The sequence below is a fragment of the Rhineura floridana genome, chromosome 6 (genome assembly GCF_030035675.1).
Source record: "Rhineura floridana isolate rRhiFlo1 chromosome 6, rRhiFlo1.hap2, whole genome shotgun sequence".
Lineage (NCBI taxonomy): Eukaryota > Metazoa > Chordata > Lepidosauria > Squamata > Rhineuridae > Rhineura > Rhineura floridana.
The window spans coordinates 11,471,722-11,499,065 of NC_084485.1; the positions used below are offsets into that span (position 1 = coordinate 11,471,722).

Genomic DNA, 27,344 nt, shown 5'->3' on the forward strand with positions numbered 1-27,344 from the left:
TTGAAGTACCCAGGGATTCGAGTAATGCTCCCCAAGCACCAACTTCTGGAGATGATTCTCGAGGTAGGAGCACAGCCACTGCCAAGCAGTGCCTCCAACTCCCAAGTCCGCAAGTCGCCCCAGAAGGATATCATGGTCGATGGTATCAAAAGCCGCTGAGAGGTCCAGGAGAACCAACAGAGTTACACTCCCTCTGTCTTTCTCCCGACAGAGGTCATCATACAGGGCGACCAAGGCTGTTTCTGTACCAAACCCCGGCCGAAAGCCAAATTGAAATGGATCCAGGTAATCAGTTTCATCCAGGAGAGCCTGGAGCTGGTGAGCGACCACACGCTCTAAAACCTTGCCCAGGAATGGAACATTTGCTACCGGTCTATAGTTGTTTTAACTGTCTGTTTATCATCATCATCATCATCATTATTATTATTATTATTTGGAAACTGCTTAGAGCCTTTATTACAATCAAGTGGTGTATAGATTTTGTTAAAGAAAGTTCAGCTTTCCACTCCAATAAAAAATAAAAAGATCTGATGGCGCAACTTAGAAGGAACAAAATGTTTGCTCTAAAATTTGCATTGCCTGAATTCAGCAGCAGGGAGTGTGGCATGGGCAATACAGACACACAAATGGAACAGGGGATGATCATAACACGAATTAAAGAGCAAATTGCAACTTACATCATTGCATTGTCCCTCAGCCAAGCCAAGGGTTCATTCTGGGCAACATTTCCTTGGAGGCAGTTTTCATAACAATTGCTATGGCAGCATCCGTTGTTGCCTTAGCAACCAAAGTGAATGAGCCTTCAGCTTAATCACTTACCATTGCTCAAAGCCTGTTTGGCACAGATTATGTTGTTGTTGCAGAAAAAGTTAAGAAAAGAAACAGTGGTAGATTTGCTCACATTTGCTTGAGGATCAGGGAAGAACAGGACCCATCTGTTCCTAGATCTTATGTTAGTTTGTTAACTTGTATTGTGCTGATGGCAAGTGAAGCCTCTGATGTTGTTGTTATATGCCTTCAAGTCAATAACAACTTATGGCAACCCTATGAATCTTTTGGATACATTCATAGGGTTTTCATGGTAAGAGGTATGCAGAGGTGGTTTACCATTGCCTTCCTCTAAGCTTACGGCACCCAGTATGCCCAGGTGGTCTCCCATCCAAGTACTAGCCAGGCCTGACCCTGCTCAGCTTCTGAGATCAGATGAGGTCAGGCGTGTTCAGAGTAATATGGCCATATGCGTAACCCTCTGATACTGTCTGGCTAACCTGCTGCGACGACTCTCTCCCTGGATGCCAACAGGTTTTTAATTCTTTAGGCCAGCCTTCACCATCTGGTGCCCTCCAAATGTTTTGGACTACAGCTCCTATCAGTCCCACCTAGAACTGCAGTCCCAGCAGTTAGAGGCAGCGGCACAGACCAGGCTATTGTTTCTTGGACAATTGGCAACCATATTTTGAAGTTTTTTCAGATTTTTCAAACTACATCAAATATCTAATGTTAAGGATTTTTTTCCTTCTTAAAGGAAAGAAATGATGATTTCTAATTCCCCCCCCCACAAATTGCCATTAGGACCCTTGTTTACATGGCCACATCAGTTCCCCCTTTAGCAGGGAATGACGATCAGGCAGATATTCAAGTGGTGCAGCTTTCCTCATCGCAGCATATCCATAATCCTGGATATGGCAGAATATTTATTTATTTATTTATATAACTTATATACCACTTATATTTAAATGAAACTCTAAGTGGTATACAACATGTTAAACATCTTAAACAGCAAATATAACAACACAAATTACACAATCTATAAAATACAATTGATAACTGAACAGAACATCCTTTTTAGTGTCAACATTTAGCTTGCGTATAAAAATGAACAACAAAAAATACAAGAAAAATCATAGCAAACATAGTGGACTGAACAAAATATTCCTTAGGCTTCAGTAAAAAATTAATAAAAATCAAGTTAAAAAAATCAACCTTATTTTTAAACATAGAAAATTGGACAAAAGAAAATTAACTAATTTCTTAACTGATATATAATAATAAAGGAAAACAATTAAAACAGCCAGCCCCCTTTACAATAGCAAACAGAATTTGAATATGAATTTGAATTTGGCAGAAACAATTTTTCTGGCTAGACGGCTATGAAAACCAGGCCCCTCTTTCGCTCATTTCTTTTTATGGGCTTTGCATACATTTTGTTAAAGAAAGGAAGGAAGTTCAACCTCCCACTCCAACAATTTTTCTTCTTACTCTTGGCCTCTGCCAGCCCTTGCGAAAACATTAGAACTAAAAATAACTTTAGTTTAGGCTCAGGCTGGGAAGGAGAGGAACCACAAAGTTCCCTATGCGATAAGGGAACGTTCAGTACAACTTATCAGCATGCAATTTGTCATTAACCCACTAAGGCCCAGGTGTCACTGTCAGAGTGTTTGGGCCGTACCACTTCAGACTGGATGTGAGAGTTCACAGGAACAAGTGTGTGTGTGTGTGTGTGTGTGTGTGGGCGCGCACAGACATAAAAAAATAGAATGCCAAGGAGACAAGCAAGTGTTTCATTTGGCTTTGGGAATTACAATAAGAAATGAGATACTCCAGATGACCTGTTTATTCAGCATTCAGCCTGATTTGCTTGCCATAGTTAGATTTTATTCAGTCCTTATCGAGCATTCATTCCGATTTGTTTGCGGGGAGGTTATATAACAATGAGCATTCATCCTGCATTCATCCTCTTTTTTAAAAATTGATTTGCAAATTTAACAAAGAAGGGGGGAAAGGAAAACATTCGCCCTGCATTCATCCTGATCCGCTTGCAGGGCTTTTTATATGTCTACCCGCTAATTATTTGTTCATCCCATATTTTCAGTGTATTTTCCTGTCACTTTCCAAACTGCAAACAGTATTTTTTTAAAAAGGTGGATTTGTTGTGCTAGAGTGACAGAGTACTTTAATCCATTTTAATTGCACTACCCTAAATTTCCTGGTAAGTGCAGTGGTGTAGTCATCCAGGGTCTCAGGGCGTCTTGGACCCCTTACCTTTTTGGGAGCAGGGTCCCAGCAAGGTCCCTACGTCTCCAGCATCCTGTGAGCCAATCAGCATGAAAAGGGAGTGTGTTAGCCTCCACGAAGAGTCTTCTAACATGCTTCCTTGTCCTTTCCTGCAGATTGGAGCCAATCAGAGTGAAAAGAAGTGTGTCAGCCACTGAGAAGACTCTGTTCAGTAGGTAACACTCTTCCCTTTCATGATTATTGGCTCCTACGGACGTCTGTTGTTGTGGGAGAAGGCATTAACAAGGATCTCATTCTCAACCAACAGCAAAAAAAGCTTTGACTATCATGAAGGGATCCTGCACTTCTGAATTTGCTACTACACTACTGGGTAAGTGCTTGAATCCCTCCCACGAAATCAATGGAGGCTGGTCCATCAGGGCAAATGGGGCAGTGCCCTACCAACCTCAACCTGCCCTCAGCCAGCCCCCACCTGGCTGCCTTCTTACTTACAAGCTACAACTAGTCCAGAGGATGGCATTGCCTATCAGATTCCTCCTCTCGTCTTACTGTTGCCCATATATTACTCAGCAGGGAGGAGGCTGGGGACAAAACCAGAATTAGTTGACTCTACCTGCCACTGGCTCTAGGTCCACCTACCAGGAGCGCCAAAGGGTGGCCAGGTTGGGCCCTGGCCAAGGGCCCCTGTTGGTCAGAGGGGCCCCTGAAGAGCCCTTCCTTAGCATGGGAGGGTGATGCTCCTGTTCTATTATCTGCAGCAGCATCAGGTCCTGCAACCCGATGGTTCTGTGGATCATGGAGCGGGAACTCCCAGGCACCCTCCCCATATAGGCAATGCGGGCTTCAATTGACCTCCCCCCATGTGCCTCACCTACCTCTAATGTCAGTTAACATGCTGTGTACACTGTGTGTGCATATCTGCTATCACCCAAAATGGTGGCAGGAGATTCCCTAAGGGGTTGACACCCCTGCCACCATTTTGGTTAATGGCAGGTGTGCATGCTATGTGCGCATGTCATGCACACTGACGCGAGGGATAGGTGGGGCACGCGAATGGGCTTATTAGCCCTGTGCCACCTGTATCAGGAGGGGGTGTGGAGCTACAGCACCATGGGCCCAGAGCAGGCTGGTGCCCAAGGGCACAGTCATGTCTGGCACCAGCCCTGCCACCTATGTTTGGACTACCTGGCTTCTGCCCCACCAGTTTGGATGGGCACCAGCCGCCCACCACTGCACAAAACAGTGACAGACTAGAGGCTCCCAAACTGTGCTGTAAGCCTGATCTAAAACAAGAGCAATGCTCTACTGTTGTTCCCCTTTGAGCAACCTGTGTGCAAAAATTGTTCAGAAATGTATAATTGGATATAACAAACTACAGTTCCCAGGATCCTTTGGGGGAAGCCATTATTGTTAAAGTGATATCAGAAAGTTTTAAATGTATGGTGTGGATGTGACTTAAGAATATAACAAAAATCCTCCTGATCAGAGCTAAAAGGAAGATTCCTTTCTCTACTGCAAGGTGATGGAGAGAACAAAATCAGGCTGTTTCTACCCACACTATGGAGCAAGGTGGGCCCATCCCCTTCCAAAGTATTTCAGGATGGCTGGGCATGCTCTGAAGATTCACCTTTGGATTGTTATTTTTTTCCTCTTGTGTAGTTAAGGAAACTTGGAGCAACCCTCACTTGAACTTTCCATTAGCCACACCTGGAGGGGGAACGGGTTGATCTGCCAATCAGTTGTGAAATCTCTTTGAAGCTGATTTTTTTTTTAAAAAAGCAAACCAACACTCAAGCTGCTTCCACCAAGTTTTACAGTAATCTAACCCAGAGGTAACCAGCTCATGCGCAGCCATGATCAGGCTGTCTCTTGAAGCCCAACCTCTTCCTTTAGCACCTGTTCCTCCCATCTTTGGCCTTTAAAGAAACATCATGACATAATATTATATCATTAAGAAAAGTTTATCTGATCATGTACAGGAGAGTGGGGAGCCCCAGGCCCAGGGGTCAAATGTGGCCCTCCAAGCCTCTCTGTCTGGACCTTGGAATTCTCCCCAGGCCAAATCTCCTGCTGACCCAGTTTCACATCCTCCTTGAGCATTTTTTGCCTGGCTTGAATATTTCCTTGAAGTCAGCCTCTTGTTTCACTGGATGGAAGACAGAACGTAAGAACATAAGAAGAGCCCTATAGCTGGGTCAGGCCAGTGGCCCATCTAGTCCAGCATCCTGTTCTCACAGTGGCCAACCACATGCCCATGGGAAACCCACAAGCAAGACCTGAGTGCAACTTTTAAGTTGAGACCTATCCCAGTCTGCATCTGTGTTGGAATTGCTTTTTAATATGTTCTTAAACCTTTTTTAAAATGTTTTTAATCTTATAAGTTGTTTTGATAGCTTTTTTTAAGTAACATTTTTGAAGATATTTTGTTTTAATGTCTTTTAAAATATGTTTTTATGATGTTTTAGTGTTTTTGGTGCCTTTGTTTGCCCCCCTGGACTCCTGCTGGGGGGAAGGGTGGGATATAATAATAATAATAATAATAATAATAATAATAATAATAATAAATAGCTCTCTCCCCTCTTGTGGTTTCCAGCAACTGGTATTCAGAGGCATAAAGGAGATGTGGAGTGTGTGTGCAGAAACAAGCCTACTGCAGAAAGGTAAACTTGGCATTTGTTGCTCTGCCCACTTGTGTTCACACCTCTGGCCCCTCCCACTAGCATCCCCTCCCCCCCAAAAGAGAACGCAGCTCTTGGGCTGAAAGCGATTCCCCACCCCTGACGTACAGAGTGGCTTTCCTTGGCCACCAGCAACTGCAGCTTCCTCCCCACACAGAATTAAGAAGCAGAACCTCCTTCTGAGACTTTTCCCACACAGGCCTGAGCCCCAGCAGCTCTTGCCCTTGACAGCTTTCTGAGAGCACAGTCCAAACGTTTATTTTGAAAAGACGGAAGGGGATAGCCATAGTGGTAGGTGCCATTCCCTTCCTGCACCTGCCACTAAACCTAGTGCTGAAACTCCGTATCTGGCTGCACCAGCTTGAATTCCTGAGGTTAATCAGCAGCTTGCAGCCTCTTGATGGTTTCAGGCAGGGAGCCTTTCCCAGCCCTGCCTGGAGATGCCAAGCAATGAACCTGGGGCCTTCTGCATGCAAGGCAGATGCTCTACTCCTGACCTACGGCTGTTCCCCAGGCGTCATGAGCTGCATGGAATCATAGCTGGGTGTGGTGTGGTGTCCTGTAGGCCGTGTTGTCCACTTTAATCCTTTGCTTGATGCAAGGAATCCAGAGGGTGTGCATCTCCATCAGAGCCGTTGATTCTCTCCAGTTGGCCCTCCCAAATTTGCTGCTTATTGGAGCAGCTGCAGCTGTTTTATGTCTTGTCTCCTGGAAATCGAAGGAGCATCATCTCAGGACAGTTTCACGCAGATTCGTCCCATAATTTCAGTGCTCAACGAAGTTCTGCAGCCAATCATAGTTCCCTGTGGAACTGTGTAACGTGCTTCTGTGTGAATCCCATGTTATGCTTGCACACTCATTTTAGTGTGCATTTAAAGATCCAGTGCATACCTAAAAATGTAATGTGTGAGACGGCCACTGTGTGTGCAGCCTAAAACAAGGAAGATTAGTCCTTTCCAGCTAATGGTATCAGGAATCCCACTTGACAAACCTGTGCCCAGTAACTGAAGCACAAGGCTGGGATTATAGAGTTTATTTTCTACTCATCCTGTCCTCTCTGAATCACCATTTATGATTCAACCAGCTGCTTTGACTCATTGCTCCTTTGACTGCCAAGAGTTTCCCTTGGCTCAGAAATGACTAAGGATGCAGTTTTTAAATTTCTCCCTAGAATATGGAAAACACTTGCAGAGACATGTGAAGCTTATTACAGCCCAGTGAACTGATGTTATTTTTGGTAATCCCATGGAAAACATGTCTTGGCTCACATTGCACCCTCTCCTTCAATGGCTCTGGATAGTCACTTCCTGTTCTGATGCACCTTCCAAGACCTGAAATCCCCACATGCCCCATCCTTGCTCAGCATAAAGCACATGAAGAGTAAAACCTCATGCATGTAGAACAGGGCATTAAGACTAGCCAGCCTGGTTGAGAGCCAGTAATGTAATGATTAGAGTGTTGGATTATGACCTTGGGAGACCAGGGTTCGAATCCCGACTCAACCATGAAGCTCCCTCAGTGACCACTATCTCTGAGCCTAACCAACCTCACAAGCTTGCTGTGAAGATAAAATGGAGAGGGGAGAATCATGTGTACCACTTTGAGCTCCTTGGAGGAAAGGTGGCATATAAATGTAATAAATAAGAAAAAGAATAAAATAAAGCAGCTAAAAAGTTACAAAAATAACAGGAGTTTTTTAAAAATATAAAAGAAACACCTATGGCAGAGACCTATTCATCCAGCTGGAAAAGCTAGACAGAACAAAACTGTTTTCAATTGTTTCTGAAAAGTGCAGAGAGTGCCTGTCATATCTCACGGACAGGACAGGACAGTAATGCTGTACTGTACTCCTGTTCACTGTGATAGTCTGCCGGTCCTGTCTTCCTCCAGGATACTTAATTCCATTCTCCCTCCCCATCACCCCCCCCCAAAGCCTCACCCAGTAAATCAGCAGAGGCAGTATTTGGTAGCTACTGAACACACACAGTTCTCCTTGGGCTGTTTTGGAATCATGCACAAATAGCTTTGGGTTTGTTTCTTTAGATGGGGGGGGGTATTTCTACAAAAAATAGTTTTCTCCATGTCTGTTGATACCCCCCCAATTTTGTGCATGAATGCTGCCTTTTTGGCTATATAAACAGCAACATGCATGCTTGAACACGAGTTCCATTTGGAAAGAGACGTCGCTCAGCAGTGTCTGCTTTACATACAAGAAGGTCTCACGTTTTGAATCCTCAGCACCTCCATGTAGGGTTGACTGTGTCAACTTGCCCCAAACCCTAGAAAGCCACTGCCTGTCAGTGTAGACAATACTGAGCTAAATGGATCAATGGTCTGACTTGGTATACAGCAGCTTCCTATTTTCCTATTGATAACTGCAAGGGTGAGCTTCAGCATGGTGTAGTGGTTAATGTGTCAGTCTAGGTCCTGGGAGACCAGGGTTCAAATCCCTACACAGACATAAGAACGTAAGAAGAGCCTGCTGGATCAGGCCAGTGGCCCATCTAGTCCAGCATCCTGTTCTCACAGTGGCCAACCAGGTGCATGAATCTTGCTGGGTTGACCTTGGGCCAATCACAGTCTCTCAGCTTAATCTACCTCACAGGGTTGTTGTGAGAATAAAATGGAGAAAGAACCATGTAGGACACTTTGAGCTCTTTGAAGGAAGTATGGGATATAAATGTAATGATAATAATAATAATAAAATAAGTCAAGGGAGCCAAAGCAGTCCTGCGTTCAGATTTTTACTGGTAACAGATGTGCTGCACAGTGTTTCAAATTACAGCTTTTTCGCTGTTGTGGAAGTACTTCGACAACCGACACTCCTGTGCATGAGGCCAACACTCTTTTTAGCAAGTTGTATCATCATTATTTTAGCAGGCCCCACACCCCCATGGCACATGGCCCCCAGCAGCTTGCCCAGAATACAGCCCTCAGGTTGAAAAATTTTCTGTATCTCTGTAATAAAAGTGCAAATGAAATAGGTAGCATCCATGGTTGATGGAAGCCTAGACCTCAGAGGACTTTTTGGCTTTGAGGCAGGAACGTCTTTGTTAATTTAACTGTGGAAAGAAGTTCTGTGGCTATTTATATAACCGCAGCATATAAGCAACAGTAAGAAAACTGGAAAATTGTGGCTTGAATTAAGTTATGTAACCCAGCACAAAGGCCTATCTTTGGCCAAGCTGAACCAGTTGTCTCAGTGAGCGTTGCAGGCTGTCAGTTCCATAGTGAAAGCGGAGTATAGACCCCTCCTAGAATGCCTCAGGCCCCTAGCTGGTGATAGATACGAAGCCCAGAGAAATGAGAATGATGTGAAAGGAGGGTTTTTTTGTCCCATATATACACAATCCCACTGCTACCTCTAGTCAAACCTGTTTACTGCATACCAAAATGGGTGAGTCTCCAGCATCTGCTTTGCATGCAAAAGGTCCCTGGTTCAATCCCAGCATCTGCTTGAAACCCCAAAGAGCAGCTGCCACTCTGTAGAGCAATACTAATAAGCTAAATAGGCCAATGTTCTAATTCACTACAAGACACCTTCCTGAGTAGTCTTCTTTTGAAACCCCAGTCTCACTGGAGCACCTCGAGACTTCTTGGAAACCATGACTTCCTGGGAGCTGCACCTTATTTCAATGGGCCCCACCCATGTAGCCGGTCATGCACTCGACCTTGTGTTTGTCTAGGGAGAGGAGGGGAGTGGTCTGAAAATTGGGGATACATCCATCACCCCCTTGTCATGGTCAGATTACTACCTGGTGAGGATGGACCTCTCACTGCCGCAAACCCTCTGTGGGGTTGAAGGGCCCATTAAGATGGTCCGCCCCAGGTGCCTGATGGAGCCAGATGGATTCTTGAATGCGCTTAGGGATACTTTGGAGCAAGCAAACAGCCACTCGGCTGAGGCCCTGGTGGAGGGCTGGAATGCCGCGATCACCGGGGCACTGAACTGAGTGGCTGCAATACGCCCTCTCCCCCTGAACAGAACTCAGACGGCACCGTGGTTTACCCCACGGTTGCGAACTCTGAGACGGGAGGTGAGATGGCTAGAACGTTGGTGGCGAAAGTCTTGCTCTGAGGACGATCGAACACTGGTTAGAGCTGCTGCTGCAGCCTATCATGTGGCAATAAGGGCAGCAAAAAAGGATTTCTATGCTTCCTCTATTGCATCTGCAGAGTGCTGTCCCAGGAGACTGTTCCAAGTGGTCCGGAGCCTGGTCGGTCCAGTTGCTCCGGTACTGAAGGAACATGATAAGGTCTCCTGTGACGAGTTTGCTAAACACTTTGCGGATAAAATCGATCGTATTAAAAGCGATATTCCGTACACTGTGGACACAGGGAGTGAGCCAGAGGTGATCAGTGTTGCTTCGGTGGCGTGGGATCGGTTTCAGCCTCTTCCTTCTGAGGACGTGGACAAGGTGCTTTCAGCGTTAAAGCTGACCACCTGTCTACTTGATCCTTGCCCTTCGTGGCTCATCATGAGCTGCAAAGATAGACTGGGAGAGAGAATCAAGCTGATGGTAAATGCATCGCTTGAAGAGGGAGTAATGCCATCAGTGCTCAAGGAGGCAATAATAAAACCAATCTTAAAAAAGCCCTCCTTGAACCCCCAAGATCTGAACAACTTTCGCCCAGTCTCAAATGTGCCATTCTTAGGCAAGGCAGTTGAGCGGGTGGTGGCTAAACAGCTGCAAGCGCACTTGGAAGAAACGGATTATCTAGATCCATTTCAATTGGGCTTCAGACCGGGACATGGGACAGAAACAGCCTTGGTCGCCTTGGTAGATGATATGAGAAGGGCGTGGGATAGAGGCGAATGCACCTTCCTTGTCCTTCTCGATCTCTCAGCGGCTTTCGATACTGTTGACCACGGTATCCTCTTGGACCGCCTGCAGAGGTTAGGTATTGGGGGCACTGTATTACAGTGGTTCCATTCCTTCCTCTCTGGGAGGTACCAAACAGTAGCACTGGAGGAGGAGGTTTCAGATCCCTGGCCCCTCACTTGTGGGGTACCACAGGGATCTATTCTTTCTCCAATGCTTGTTAACATCTATATAAAGCCGCTGGGAGCAATCATCAGGAAATTTGGGCTGCAGTGTCATCAGTATGCGGATGACACGCAGCTCTATCTCTCATTTAAATCTTCACCAAGGTTGGCTGTGGAAACCCTGTCCAAATGTCTGGAGTCGGTGAGTGGCTGGATGGGAAGGAATAAGCTGAAGCTGAACCCTAACAAAACCGAGGTGCTGTTTGTGGAAGACAAGGGAAGGCTGGGAGATATAGACCTGGTGCTTAACGGGGTATGACTGCCCCTGAAAGACCAGGTTCGTAGCCTGGGGGTCGTTCTTGACTCCCAGCTGTCCATGGAGGCTCAGGTTTCGGCTGTTTGCCGGGCAGCTCTGTATCAACTCCATCTGATACGGAGGCTACGCCCCTACCTTCCCAATCATCTGCTCCCACGGGTGGTACATGCCCTGATCACCACTCGCTTAGACTACTGTAATGTGCTCTACGTGGGGTTACCCTTGAAAACGGTTCGGAAGTTACAGCTGGTACAAAATGCAGCGGCGCGTCTGATTACAGGTGGCCGCCGTAGAGATCACATCACTCCTGTGTTGAAGGAGTTACATTGGTTACCGGTTGTGTACCGAGCCCAATTCAAGGTGTTGGTCTTAACCTTTAAAACCCTATACGGTTGTGGCCCAGCTCATCTCAAGGAGCGCCTCCAGCATCGACAGGGATGCTGCTCAACAAGATCAGCCTCAGAAGACCTTCTCTGGATCCCACCAGTCAAAACAGGGCCTTCTCAATTGTGGCCCCCACCCTATGGAATTCTCTCCCAAATGATCTACGCCATGCCCAGTCTATAATGAGCTTCCGCCGGACCCTGAAGACTTGGTTTTTTAAGCAGGCTTTTGGAACGGGATAGTTTTACTGTGTTCTTAAACTTTTAACTGTTTTATATACTGTTTTAACGTGTACGTCGCCCAGAGTGGCTGGCCAACCAGACAGATGGGCGACTAACAAATCTCATAATAAATAAATAAATAAATAAATTTTACTCCAAAAAGGTAATCATCTGGCCCTGGATTTGAGAATGGGTTTGCATAAAAACAGAGTTGATTTATGATGACTTGGTCTCCACTGTTTGTGCGTGTTGATAGGAGGCATTAACCCATAAAAGTTGCTGTATACAGACTCAGAGCATCGGTCCATCAATAGATTGACTCCAAGGTTTCAGGCACCAGTCCTTTCCAGCCGTATTTGGAGAACCCAGCTATTGAACCAACGACCTTTTGCATGCAAAGCTTGTTCTCCCACTGAGCTTTCCCCCTGTAAGCGTATTCGATTTTCTCAATAAGCATTAGAGAATTCATCCATTCCCCGGAAGGCCACAAATTGGATCAAAGGCCCATGCAATATAGCACTCTGTTCCCACAGCAGCCAACCAGATTACTCAAGAAGCCCACAAGAAGGACATTTCCCCCTAGTATTCAGAGGGTGATTAATTGATTGATTGGATATCCCGCCCTTCCTTCCAGCAGCCCAGGGCTGAGACTCCAGTGCTGGAGATAAGCACAATGGCTGTGTACTACTACTAGCTGTTGATGACCTGACTCCAACAAATGTGGCCTGATCGAACAGGGCTTTCATTTTTTTCAACCTCCAGAACCTCCACTTAAAAAGATTCAGGTATCAGGTGATAGGAAACACCTTTCTCTGCCCGAAATGCTGGACAGTATAATTCTGGTCTCAATGCACAGATATGCATGACTTAGGGCCCACATGCACTATATATTTAAAACAGGGCCACACCACTTTAAACAGTCATAGCTTCCCCCAAAGAACTCTAGGAACTATGGTTTGTTAAGAGCGCTCAGAGTTGTTAAAGGAGACCCTCACAGAGCTACAATTCCCAGGGTTTCTTGGGAAAAGAGATTGACTGTTAAACCACTCTGGGAATTGTAGCTCTGTGAGGGGTTCTCCTCTCAGCACCCTTCACAAACTACAGTTCCCGAGATTCTTTAGAGGAAGCCATGACTGTTAGGATACTGCTTTGGATGTATTTCTACAGATAGGGTCAGTGTCTCTCTGGTGTCAGTACAGCTCACAGCCCTACTTCTTGAAGTTCCTTTGAAGTAAAGATGGATGTATTGAACCTGGGCTCTTCTGAATACAAACTTGCACATATGCTGCATGCATAGCAAACTACAGTTCCCAGGATTCTTTGGGGGAAGTTATAAGTGTTTAAAGTGGTATCAAGTGCTTCACAAGTGCTGCTGGGGCCAAAGGTAGCTTCCTACGTAAAACTGAACATATGAGAAATATTAAGATAGAGATAGCCAAAATAGTCCTGTCCCCCTCTCGACACCATCCCTGGCCATGTTCCTGCCCTACAGTTCCCATCATGCCTTGGGCTGATGGGAGTCCATGTCATCCAGATTTGGCAGAATGCCGTGTCGCCTAGCAGCAAAGTCACCCAAGCCAACAATGGACGTGCGCCTATTTGCTCAAGATCAGAAGAGTTCAAGCCACACACAAGCAGTTTAAAAGGCTGCTCAGGATTTATTAGTTTCCGTTAGACGAGTACAAAAATGAAACAGAAATTAAGTGTTAACAAGGCTGTGTGGGGGGAAAAAAAAAGACGTAGCTGCATTTACCAAGAGTGTAGAAAAGGACGGTGTAGAAGTTTTTTTTTTTTAAGTTGCCATTTTTGTTTTTATAAAACCCTACGTCTAAGTAAGTACTCGAAGCAGCCAACCTACTCTACAGGGAGGGGGGGAGTGAAAAAATGGGCTCTGTCTCCTAGCGTTCGTCAGAAGTGTCAGGCCAGGGGCATCAGCCTCCTCATGCAGTGGGACCTGCGTTCGGTTTGCTGGGCTCGCTGGCATGCCGCTTCCTCATCACTTCCTGAGCCAGGCCACATGTGATCATGCCGTTCGCCACCTGGAAAGTTCCTGAGCTGCAAGATCAATGAGAAGGGAGAACAACAACGGGTCAGACAGTTCTGTCAATATCCTGTTCGCTACCATGTAACTGCAATAGTTTTACATATTTTTGTACGTATCCTGTTATAACCCATCCTAGGGCCTTATGTTGAAGGGCGGGTTGTCCTAGAGCAGGACAAGGATGCATAGCAATCCTAAACATGCTTGATCAGAACCGAGGCCCACGGAATTTAAATGAAACTTGGATCACGTGTGCACAGGACTGCAACCCAAGCGCCTAGCTCTCCAGAAATGCCCGCGCGGGCGTGACCAGACACAAGCTCCCCCCCCCCCCACTAGCTGAATATACATTTTAAAAGATTTTTAACATTTTTTAAAAGAGTTTTGTTTTGTTGTATACTTTATATTTGTAATGTTTCCATCTGCTCTGAGATTGACTTTAAGGAAAAGCAGGTTATAAATGACCTAAAGAAATAAGATTTGATTAGGGACTAGAAGCTTGTGCTGTGTGCAATTCCTTTCCCCTCCCCCAGCTATTTGGATGCATAAGAGCAGGCAGGAACAGATGCAAGCTCTTTACATTGAACACCTTCCACCTTTCTTCATGCAGTAATATCTACCCTATATCTTTATCTATATCCCCTGCACCCCACACGCAAAATCAATCAATCTTGGCAATGTAATGCAAGTATTCAATACATCCCAAAGGTAAGACATATGCAAGTCTATATATTTAGGCAATATACAGTCAGGAAGAACCAGGACTGTACTAGCTCATGGGAAGGGAAGGGGGGGGGGGGGAGAGAGAGAGAGCATCATTCCTTCCTCTTCCAAAAATCAGTATGCGAAGGGTTGGATGGAGAAAATGTTGCTTCTCAGATCTCCCACCCCTCTTCCAAGACCCCCATTTCAACAACCAGATTCAAACACATACACCCAAGCTGGATGGACATTCCATTTCCAACCTCAGCTCAAAGCCACTTACTTCTCTGGGGATTCCGACACAGTTGTCATAACTGGATGGGTTGTCTTTCCAAAGAAGAAGCTGGCCCACCAGTGTCCAGGGTCAGACTTGGGGAGACCTACAAAAATACAGACAGCGCCGTAATCAGAAAACAAGGAACCCTGTTAATCAAGATGAGCTGTGGAGCCAACTTATGTTGCTTATATATACACAGAGCAGTTGCTTCAGCTCCAAGCCATCCTGCCATATTAACTGTCTAGCTTAGTTTCCCATTACAAGGATATTTCAAATACAAGGGTGGGAAGAGCAGATTGGAAAGTACCCAGGTGATAGGTTAACAATGCAGTGTGGGTTCTTCCACAAATCAGGTCCATAAGCTCTGGTGAATATTCTCACAACCACCAAAAATCTGAAAAGTGACAGCTGTTGGCTCCATGTCAGTGGAATCCGCTCCAGGTTTCAGTCTGAACTTTCAAGGAAAGCACCTTGGAAGCTCCTTGAATGTTCAGACTAAAACCCAGGGCGGATTCCACGGCCCCACTAACATTGGACCCACCAGCTGCCACTGCACCTGAAGTTACTAGACTCAAGCATGCTATTCATGACAATTGTTTTCCTAGATTAAAACCACTTTTTCATACTAAAGGGTTTCTCAGAAGAGATCAGGAGTTCCTTAACAAGAGCATCAGTAACGGCTGGCGAACTTCTCTGCAACGAACAGCTTGCCCACAATGACTAATCTTCTTCTTCCTGCAGGCATGAGGAACCTGTGGCCCTCCAAAGGTTGTTGGGAGATTCTGTTCTCCCATAAAATATCAAGGTGGTGAACAACATATTGTATATTGTAAACATAAAGAAGAAAGTAATCATTAAAATGACTGGCTAGTCAAAAGGTTCTTAACAGTTGCACAGGCCTGTTGGCATAAAAAAAAGTGTTCAAGAGAAGTCAAAGATCAAAAGCAAGGATGCTTGCTGAACCTCTCTGCTGGAAAAGTGTTTCACGGCATGAGGGCAGCAGTACTTCTGGTTGAGGCCAGTTGGGCCTCTGTAACACAGGAGACAACCAACCGTGCTCTTCCAGATTATCTTAGTGACTGGGCTGAGATACAAGGGCTCAGGCAATCCTTAAGGTATCCTGGACCCAAGTTGCTCTGGGCTTTATATATCGACACAAAGAGCCTCGAACCTACTGCAGGGATGGGAAAACTGTGCCCCTCCAGATATTCTTGGACTGAAACTCGCACCATCCCTGATCACTGGACCCCCCAACAACATCAGCAGGGGTGAAAGGTTCCCATCTCTGTCCTAATGCAACGGGCAGCTGTCACAAGCAGAGCGCTCCACTGAAACCTAGCGTGCCTACTAAAACATATTTGCCAGCAGCCCAGCGACAACCCCCCAAAACGTGGGCTTCCTCAAAGGGGACACGTCAGTACAGAAGCTAAGACACTGACCTGGATGGTGAGGGATGACTTCCCCATACTCAGCACTTCCACAGGAGCTGTTGCTGGAAGTGGAACCCAGGCGCCCTGCAAGACAAGCCATGCCCCATTAGACCATGCTTCTCATTTCCTGTTGGGAACACTGGGTGGTCTTGCTGCAGCTTGGGAATGGGCAGGATTAACACAAGGCTGCAGCTGATCACTCCATGCACCCAACCTATGTAGCAAGAACATTCACAGCAGAGAAGCTCCAGGAACAAAAATAAACCCTGAGAGAAGCAGAGGGCTTGCTTTTTATCCCACAGGGAGAGCGGGACAGCGCAACACAGATGAGCAGGGCACATTAGGGGGAAAAGGGGAAGGGAGGCATGAAGATCTTTAAATGGCGTTGAGATGTTTGAAGACTGTCAGAAGTATATGCCTTAGCGATCTAGATCAGGGGTTCCCAAACTTCCGGTGGTCTGTATTTGCAGCTGAGGACAGGGCATTCACTGCACTAAATATTTATATTGATTTATAATCACATTTCTTAGCTTTTATTTTATTGCATTACAAATCTATGGAATCCAAAGTGTGATAGAAATAAAACGTGTAAGAAATAAAAGCAGCAACAAAAATATAGCATCTGGCACAGTGCAGTAAAATTGCTACAATGGGCAGAAAAAAATCACTGAGTGGTCTGCCAAGACCCTTGGTGATTTTAAAGTGATCTGCTGGGGGAAAAGTTTGGTGACCACTGCCCTGGGTATTTTAAAGAACCTCTTTCAAGGGCAAAAAAAGAAACAATCTAGTCCACAAGGGAATGTGGCCCTCAGGTTAAAAAAAAGCTTTTCTCCCCCCTTGGGGCAGAGGGCTGAATGCCTACAGCAAGGAACAGTTTCTTTGGGTTGGCAGCGAAGAGTCAGGGAGGGACCCTACAGCCTTTGGCTCTGAAATGCCCACAGTCAGGGCTCTTACATCTTCATCAGGAATGTTCAAGACCAAAGAAGAAATGCTGATTTTTCCTTGAGTAGTTAACAAGCCATCTACATTGCCAGACATTAATCGTTTTCTGCTGTACAGTAGGGCCCCGCTTCCCGGCGCTCTGCTAATGCGGCGGCTTTCCTCCCCTCTTTAAAAGCTGCTTTTGTGGCATTTTGTGGCATTTTTGCGCAACACACCCCATTATAGTCAATGGGGTTTTGCCTTACGGCGATTTCCACTTTATGGGGGGGGGGGTCCGGAACGGATCTCGCTGTATAAGCGGGGCTCTACTGTACTGGATTTGCTGCCAGACCCCATCTGAATCCTAACTGCAGGATGGTTTTGAGAGAAGAGAAAGCCTTTGGATCAACATGCATTTTGAGCACCCACTCAACTGGGTTTTAGGTGCTGAAGCTTAAAGGTGCTTAAGCAGAAATGAACAAAAAAATACCCCACCGTTATCCTGATTGTTACAAGGAATGGAGTTTCCCCCCTTTCTAAGCAGGATAATCGTTATAATTCAGACACCCAGCAAGGCTCTGTTAAGGAGGCACAGTGCTGTTTTGTAGGACCTTCTGAAACCAGACTGGCCCTAGTGTTGTCCCCAGCAGTGACTGGCACTTGGCAGTCTTTAGGGGCCTTTTTTGTTCACCCAGGCTTTTGGTTAATTCTGCCTCCTATGCTGGTGTTCATCTCAGCAGAGTGGGAGGACCTGGTCCTTACTAACGTATTGCTGGATGAGCATTGTGTGGTTTTTGTATTGTCATTGTTTTACACTGATTTTGGCTTTGAATTGTTTTATTTTGTCAAGCCACGTTGAGACTTTTTTATTGTATTAAGTGACAGATAAATGAAACAAACAGGCAGAATCCAGCAAGTGACTCTGAAACTTTGAGGGCCAAAGGAATGGAAATCAATCTCTCTCTTTTTTTTTTATGCAGTGCCTGCCAAATAAAAGCATTTCCATAATCTTGCGGTGCATTTGGCTTGTTTAACCAAACAGCAGCTGCTCTCAAAACTCAAAAGAACTACAGTTCTCAGAACTAGGGCAAAGAAAGGAGAGACCCCCAGGAGCCTGCTGTGGTTCTCCTGCAGCACCACTTATGAAGACTCATTGCTGCTACACTTTTAGAGGAACACATCAGGCTTGGAGCCCAAAGAAAGTCAAACAAGGGCATTCTGCAAGGAGGTGTTGGCCTCATGTCCAACAAACACAGCCTTTGTTCGGCAGAGCTGTTGGATCTGGCCTTTTAGGGGATCAGTTCCAATGCAATGTCTTTCCTCTGCACAAATGTTTAGGAAGATTCTCATGTAGGGAATAAAACATTACGAGGACGCTGAGTCGGGAACAGGCATCCACAGGTTTGTTTGCCGGAGCACTCAGGCGAGAGAGAATCCTGAGCAGGATACATCCCCATGCCCACTTGGTTTGGAGAAGCCAAAAAGAGAGAGAGAGAGATCTTCTGCCTCCATTTCTTACCTACTCCAAATTCACTCCAGTGCAAACCAGAGAAACGCCTGCCTCTCTGACAATCTTGGTATAGGATTGTGATGAACACAAGGAGAGGGTTTTTTTCTATGTAGCTCCAATCCATTTCGGGCCCTGGGATCATAACAGCACAGGGACCCACCAAGCAAGAGCCAGGAAGCATATAACTTCCTCGCTTGAGTTTTAATTCTATGTTTTGGTGTTTCATTTGAAAATGGCAAACTTTGAAATCATTAATGGCATACAGTACATTTTAAATATGATTAACCCAAAACCTTTAAATATATATTCAGTAACTCTTAATTCCCTAGCGGAAAATTTCAAATACGTAAAAAGCTTTTTGTGACTCCCTTTAGTCCTCGCTTTGTATTGGCAACACAGCCGTATTTTCCTTGAGGGTCTGATACTATTTAAACTAGTTGTTTAAAGATTAAGGTTTCATTCATGTTTATGTATATGGATATTGTTTATGTATTTTGCTTTGTAAATTAATTTGATACGTTTTTTATTGTACCTTGTGTATTTTATTGTAAACTGCTTTGAGATCTTTTAGATAGTAAGCGGTCTATAAATGGGAATAATATAGCATCCTGATTTGGCATCTTTTTTCTTGCAAAAATCCACCGCCAGGTCTTCTATTTTAACGTATGAGAAGCAACAAGCATTCTAGAGCACCCATATTTTTATTTTATTTAACAAAAGTTATATACCGCTTGATTACAAAAACAAAATTTAAAAAATGATCAGTGAAACAGTTAAAAACAAGTAGCATTTTTAAAACAACAACAAATTATAACGATTAAAACAGAACAACATCTGTGTGTCTGGATAAGCTTGCCTGAACAAAAGTTTTAAGCAGGCACTGACAGGAAAACAGCCAAGGTGCCTGCTATCAATAGGCAGGGAGTTCCAAAGAGTAGGTGCTACCACACTGCCTATCCAGACACACAGATGTTGGTGTGTTTTAATATTTTTAGTTTGTTGTTGTTTTAAAAATGCTTTAATTACTTGTTTTTAACTGTTTCACTGATCATTTTTAATGTCTTTTGTAAATTACTTAGGTTTTTTTTACAATCAAGTGGTATACAAATTTGGTAAATAAATCTCTTTCTCTTTTGGAGATTCTACTATAACAAAAAAGGACCCGTTTGGCTATACGCTAGCTAGAATGGGAACCTGCCTATACTGCGAAGTAGACCTGCTCTCCGGTGAGAAAGGAAGTGTCAGCACTGACCCCTCTCCTCCCATGGCTGCCATCAGTTGGAATCCTCTTGCACTCAGAAAGCCTGTTTCAGAACTGGAAAGAACTTCCTAGAGACAACCTGCCTCCCTCTCCAGGAGAAAAACCCAGAGAACTACAGGGTTACTTCAGACTGGAAGGAAACAAACAGCAAGACAACACAGGAGAAGGTTTGAAACTTTCCAGAGGCAAAATGAGTAGAGGACTAGTTGCTGGCCCCTATTAGCAAAACTGGGTTATACTGTAAATAGGCAATGGGATTATAGGGACAAACGACCAGTACTTCTGAGCATAACAGGCATGGGGAACCTGCAGCCTTTCAGCTCTTGTTGGGACCCCAAATCCCATAAGCCCCAACCAACATGGCCAATAACCTGGTGCTCACTGGGGTACAACTGCCCCTAAAAGACCAGGTCTGCAGCCTTGGGGTCATTCTTGACTCCAAACTGTCCATGGAAGCTCAGGTTTCGGCTGTGAGCCGGGCAGCGCTGTATCAACTCCATCTGATACGGAGGCTGCGCCCCTACCTTCCCAATCATGTGCTCCCATCGGTGGTACATGCCCTGGTCTCCTCTCGCCTTGACTACTGTAATGCGCTCTACGTGGGGTTACCCTTGAAAACGGTCTGGAAGCTGCAACTGGTTCAGAACGCGGCGGCGCGCTTGATTAAAGGCAGCTATGCCGCCTAACAAGATCGGCCTCAAAAGACTTTCTCTCTATCCCACCAGTCAAAACAGCTAGACCGGTGAGGACTAGAGAGAAGGCTTTTTCAATTGTGGCCCCCACCCTATGGAACTCCCTTCCAAATGATCTCCACCAGGCCCCCTCTACAATGAGTTTCCGCCGGGCTGTGAAGACCTGGCTCTTCAGGCAGGCCTTTGGAGTGGGTTAGATTTTATCATTATCGCTTTTAGATTTTAATGTTATTGTATTGGTGTGTCATTTTGTGTCATTTTGTACCGTCGCCCAGGGTGGCTGGATGGCCAGCCAGATGGGCGACTGAAAAATCCAATAAATTAAAATTAAATTAATCAGGGATAATGGGAGTTGTAGGCAGGTTCTCTATCCCCTGATTATAGTTTTGCAGACTGTGTTTAGAGGATTAGGATTTAAGAAGCATCAACTGAAGAGGAAGGCTCCATCCCTTCAGCCTTCATTGGGAGGAAGGCCCCACACCATCACCAATCCCACGTATTTCCCCATTGTGATTACAAACTGAGAAGCAAGCTGCAGTGCTAAGCGTAAGTTCACTTATACAGCGCGAGAACGATAATCCATCTAATTGGGGATTCCCAAACTGTGGTCCATGGAGCCTGCAAGCTTCATTCAGGTGGTTTGCAGAATGCCCGCATTAAATTTAATAAATAATACCTAGCCTGCATCTGCTTTGGAATGGTTTTAAAGATGCTTTTATCATTTTATCATTTGTCGTTTTCCGCCCTAGGCTCCACCTGGAAGGAAGGGCAGGATATGAATTTAACATATAGTAATAAATAACATTATATTGATTTTTACTTGTATTTTATTCATTTCTTTATTACATTTGTATACCGCCCCATAGCCGAAGCTTATATTGCTTATATTGTATTTCATTACATTACAATTTGAATTCCACAGAATGCAAGTTGTAATACATGTAAGTAGTAATAAATTAAAATTAGAAGTCAAACAGCATCTAGGCACAACACGCTGCTATTGCAATTAATAGGCAGAAAAGTCATTAAGTGGTCCACCAAGATCCTCAGCAGTTTTCAAGTGGTCCACCGGGGGGGGGGGTGGAGTTTGGGAACCACTGATCTAGATCACTACCATCTCAGCCTGACTGGCAGTGGCTTTCCAAGACACCAGCCAAAAGCCCTTCCCATCCCCACCACCAGAGGTCCTGGAGATGCCTGGGATAGACTTTGGACCTTCCTTTGTGCAACAAACACCCCTTTCCCCATTCTTACTTCTGTAATAGTCGTGGGTTGCCACAAGGGAGCCGCTTGACGGGATTGCTGCCATGTTTCTTGATCTTTGTTCTTGTGCAAGTTGTAAACCCTAAGAGACAAAACAAGAGCCTGTTCTCAAAGTGTTGGAAATAGCCACAAAGCCAGTCCCTATATGGTATGAAGGCTCTTTCCCAACCTGGTACCTTCCAGATGTGTTGTACTGCAACCCCCCTCAGCCCTAGTCACCAGAGGATGGTATGACAAGCAGTGTCACATCTGCGCTAAACATTTAAAGCAGTATCATACCACTTTAAACAGTCATGGCTTCCCCCAAAGAATCCTGGGAAGTGTAGTTTACAAAGGGTACTGAGAGTTGTTAGGAGACACCTGTTCCCTTCACAGAGCTACAATTCCCAGGGTTCCTTGGGAAGAGAGATTAACCATTACACCACTCTGAAAACTGTGACTCTGTGAGGGGAACAGGGGTTTCCTAACAATATCAGCACTCTTAGCAAACTATAGTTCCCGGGATTCTTTGGAGGAAGCCTTTAAAGTGGTTATGATATTGCTTTAAATGTAAGGTGCAGATTTGGCCTAGATTTGCTATCCTGCTTTTCAAAAGAGATGAAACAATAAACACACACATACACGGACCATTTGTATGAATGCTCTTCAGGGTGGGGGAAGCCTTGCAAGCCATGGAGTTAGGCAGATGCAACAACAGTTGGGAGTCAGAGTTCTCACTCCAGGAGTAAGGGGGGAAAATAACATTCCAACATTGCTAACCGGTTGTAGGGATTTGGGAGAAGTTTGCACCTGAATCAGAAATACACCATAGAGGATGGTATGTCAATATTTGTTTCAGGCTGCTCTAGGGGTGATCTGTTTGCCCACCTGGTTACATATGGTCCCACAGTAAGTTTACAGGGCATAGGGTAAACAGGGCCTGTATTGACATATTCTGCATGGGAGATTAACTGCAGTTAGTGTCTCAAGTTCTGTAGGTTTATTATGATTTTACTCCAAGCCGATTTGTTACACAAGAACCTCTTTGAACTGCCTTATGAAAAGGGCTTGCCAGAATTTTCATGCAGCAGCAGCACATTCCACAAAGAACATACACCCATTGTTTTTGAGACAGCACGTGGGCAGAGAAACTAAAATGAATCTATACAACACTTGGAGCAGCGAAGCCACCCAATGTATATTGGTTCAGCTCACGAGACTAAGCTGCTTACAATCCAACTTCTGTGAGGGAAGAAAAAGTTGTCACAGTTGGCTTGGTTCTGTAGCCACTGCCTGCTGTGCTTGTCACCAAACTCTTTTTCCTATCCAGGTTTCCCGTGTGTGTCAAGGAGAGGAGAGCGGGCAGCAGGCAGAAGGAAAGATCAACAGAAAAGTGCAGATAACATGGGTGCAAGTAACAAGACCAAAAAGCAGCAGGGATGAATTTTACATGGTCATTTTAATTGACCAGCCAGTATTTTGGCTGCAGACTTCTTGTAGTTGAAAAGTGACACCTGCATGTATAGTGTTCAATTAACTTGTTTTTCAAGAGAGAGAAGAACTACCAGCTCCTGGCAACGTTTTCAGAAGTAGGTGATGGTTATCCAACAGGTATGGTCAAAACACAACACAAAGGGCCTCAGAAAGAAAAGAGGCCAGCTGTGTAACAAAGGTGTAAACAGCTGGCCCAATGGAACAATGCTTTGGTTTAATGCTCCATTTGCATTCTTGGCTGGCCTGTAATGTGGTTCTCTCTTAAACACTGAGATACTAGAGTGAAATTTGGTGTGCACAATATTCTACATTTCAAGCTCGAATACAAGGTCAAGCCCTGCACCTATCTCAGAGATAGGAAAATGGCAGTAGTCCACTCTGTAGCAATGGTCAGTGCTCAATTTACCAGCTTACATTTATTGGAGGAAAGGGGCCCTTACTTTGTTCACATCATATCCACAACATACATTGAAAAAACCCGACTTTCCCAAAAGAATCCTGGGAACTGTAATTTGCTAAGGGTGCTAGGAATTGTAGCTCTGTGAGGGGTAAGCTACAGCTCCCAGATTCTTTGGGGGAAGCCATGTGCTTTAAATGTATGGTGTGGATGCAAACTTAATTCTTTTGGAAAGCTATTATTAATATATATATATATATATGGTCAACAAGAAGGTCCTAGTGCTATTATGCACATATAATGCTTATGTATTTTCACTCCTAATAATAGAATCAGGTGGTAAGTGCCAATGGACTGTAGGCAACCCAGCAAGACCATAGAATGTTGACTGTCAATTGGAAAAACAGAAGGGGTGGTGGAATAGCTCGCTGGAGAAGGGCACAGCTTACTAGCACCCTGAATACGGAGGGCGGTATTTTATTAATGTGCACCCCACTAGTGCAAGGATTACCATTAGCGCAATGGGATTTCCTCCCCTCTCCTCCCCTCACATGTACCCCACACCCTCCCCAGATCTGCTCCAAAGGGTCGGGGAACCCCTAGAACAGATTTATGGGAGGTGTGTGTGTGGGAGAGCAAGTCAATAAACCTTGCTCTCACAGGGCCCTCCTGACTTAGCACTGTGTTGGATAAAACCTCGAGTATGTCCATTAGGAGACTAGAATTCACTGCAACATTTCTGTATATCCCAAGTAATCAGACAACAAAGAGACTAGCACGCTACACACACTCTTCCGTGAATGCCAGTGCATTAGACAAGAATCAATTACGGGTATAAGGCGAATTCCTACAAGTCCTAGGACAAGGATAGGGAATCTGTGGCTCTCCAGCCAGCCAGCTTGGCTAATGGCAAGGAATGATGGGAACTGTAGTTCAGGAACGCCTGGAGGGCCACAAACTCCCCACCTCCACCTTAAGGAGATGCGTGACCCCTTTTCATTCCTTCTGGAGTCAGCCATGCCATGTAACCCACAAGTCTTTCCTACACTGGTCTTGTCCACCAAATGTTAAATTTGAAAAGCTGCATTGTGGGTTACTTCAGCAGCCCACTGACCCCAAGTCCAGTGCTTTAAGTTTCCCCGTAGGAAACAGCAACCACTCACTTGCAGTGGACAGTATTTTGTTACATTGCGATGTTATTGATTCCATAAGATATTTTCATTGTTTTCCGTTTTTGTAAGCTGCCTTGTAAACTGTTCCTTTACTTCTCAAATTATCTATCTATCTATCTATCTATCTATCTATATATATATTTAAAAAACCAATAAGATAGAAAGTTTTTAAAAAGACACAACAATTGGGCAAGGGGTGAAGTCTGTTCTTGTGACTCCGTCCACTAAAGAAGCCCTTCCTGGGTTTTTCTCGAGATCACACACAATGTGGAGCTGTTTTTAAATCCTTAGATATATCAACAAAGGCCATTTTACCTGAAGGAGTAAAAATCTCCTTTACTTTAAGACTCCTCCCCCTTTTTCTTTTTAGTTTTTCCTGCGAGTTGCTATTCTGTAAACTATCCACTAGCCAGGAGGTTTCAAAGCAAGATACTAACACAGAACCCTATTCAATTTTATTTTAAAGATCAGATGGTACATGGCATTAAAACAGTTAAAACTGCCTACAGGAAACCAGAGATCTGGTTTATTCCAGTTCACACACACACATCAGTGATCCACTCTTGGCAGACCTGACTCACTTGCTGCCATTTCCTTTCAAGTGATTAAAAGATTCAGGGCTACAAAAACAACTCTGCAGAACCAGATACCACAAACGCAAAATGTGGGAACTTAGGAAGCTGCCTTAGACAGAGTCAGACCATTGGTCCACCCAGCTCAATACTGTCTGCACTGACTGGCAGCACCTCTGCAGGGTTTCAGGCAGGAGTCTTTCCCTGCCCTATCTGGACTTGCTGGGGACTGAATTTGGGACCTTTTGCATGCAACGCCTACCACCACGATACGGCCCTTTCCCCAAACTCGTTTCAACACACACATGACAAGAGATGGGCAGAATTCCCGTCACAGTTAAATTGAGCTTTTTACAGGAGTTAAAGTACACACACACTGAACAGCACACCCAACTGACTCAGGAGAGCGTGTCTTCCTTTGTGTCTCTCCATAGATTTTGCTCGTATCTATAGTGTGTGCGTGCGCGCGCTCTCGATGTTCAGGGGGTGGGGAATATCTTGCAGAGCCAGGCAGCAAAAATCCGGACTGAACTGGCTCGTGGCTGCTACAGCTGCAACCTACAATCTATAGTGCTTTCCTCAACCCCAGCCTTCGCAGTAAGACACAAGCGTGTCGTGTTTGCATACTGGAAGAGCACCGGAGGGGAGGGGAGGAACGGAGAGGAAGAAGAGATATAAAAATAGTAATACTAGAGAATTATGCAAAAACTCAAGCAGCGCGCTGACTTTATTTGGCGCGGATGCCCCGATTTTGTGTTCTCCTCAGCTAATATAGCCACACAGCAGCCACTTTCAGGACTGTAACGCTGACAGCCAACGAATGTTGATTTCGAAGAGCGCGAGAGAAAACGCACACGAAACGGGATCGCCGCCCTTCCTGCCCCCGGTGTGGTGGGAACGGGGTTGCATACAGTACAAACATCGTTGTCAAAGAGATTGACAACGATGATCGGCAGGCCGTGAGGAAAGGCGGAGATCCTAATGGAACGTTGGAGACCCGGGAATGGAACGTTCAGCCAAAGGGAAGAACATCAGCTATTCCGCCGTCACTCCTGCACGAGCCGCAGCACCATCAGGAAGTAAACAATAGCGCCCTTAAGGCTTGCCAAAAGAAGCCCCCCCTCCCCGAAGCGATCCCGGCGATGGCTTCCAAAACAGAAACATGCATACTCCTCCCCTTTCAATATATTATTAATAAATTAAAAGGTAGCAGATATAGAACAAAGGTCGCCTCCCCCCCCCCCCGGCGCCTCGAAACAGCCCAACAAGCCGCCGTAGCTCAAAGAGACCAGCGTATTCGCATTTCACAACTTCCCCAAGACTTACACAGCCCGATCCCAATTAAAACTAAGCTCGGCCACCACCTTCAATGAAGGCTTACGTTGCAACCCTTAACGCACTTACTAGGGAGTAAGTCGCATTGAGTTCAATGGGATGTACACCTCGATGGGAGCTTGCCCAGCAAGCGTGCTTAGTAGGATTGCAAAGGCAAGAGTGGTTTTTTTTAACTTTCACTTGTCAGAGAGTTTAAAATTAGACGGCGCTTAAGTAGGAGTGTTACTAGCTTTTTAAAAAAAACCCGACAACCCAAAGCTCAATCAGGGAAGCGCCCCTTTAAAGGTTTTCTCCACTTTAACCAGACTCTTGGGGGGGGGGGAGAATGCGGAGGAGAAATTAAAGGCTATATGAGCAATTTAAATCCACTCAATCACGCGCAACATTCATGCCCTAAAACGAATTCCCCAAAAAATAAACTATATTCAGCCATACATGGTACAAACAAACGATTTGGGAAAGCCCACGGATATTCTGGCAAAAGCATGCTGATGGAGAAGGGGGAAAGGAAAGTAAGGGGGGTTACCTTGAAGACTTAAGGCTGCGCCCAGCAGAATCCCAGCAGCTCGAGACCACAGGTGACCTGGCTCAGGGGAGAAAACGCTAGGCTACGGAGCCCATTTGCAAAGGAGATACTGGGAGTACACTCCACGTCCACAAAACAACACTAAAGAGTAAATGGATTTAAAGGACGAGA

General features: G+C 45.2%; 1 protein-coding gene and 1 pseudogene across 1 annotated transcript; both read right to left on the minus strand.

Moving 5' to 3' along the window:
• Positions 1-1,122: 1,122 nt before the first annotated feature.
• On the minus strand, positions 1,123-1,241 carry LOC133388103 (5S ribosomal RNA; annotated as a pseudogene).
• An 11,998-nt stretch (positions 1,242-13,239) lies between these two features.
• PPDPF (pancreatic progenitor cell differentiation and proliferation factor) lies at positions 13,240-27,341 on the minus strand. The gene is made up of 5 exons (XM_061631005.1): positions 27,174-27,341; positions 21,690-21,780; positions 16,061-16,135; positions 14,628-14,724; positions 13,240-13,656 (listed from the first exon to the last, which is right to left on the minus strand). Exons 2-5 carry the CDS (start codon positions 21,742-21,744, stop codon positions 13,542-13,544), a joined length of 342 nt encoding a protein of 113 aa, XP_061486989.1. The 5' UTR covers positions 21,745-21,780; positions 27,174-27,341; the 3' UTR covers positions 13,240-13,541.
• Positions 27,342-27,344: the final 3 nt, after the last annotated feature.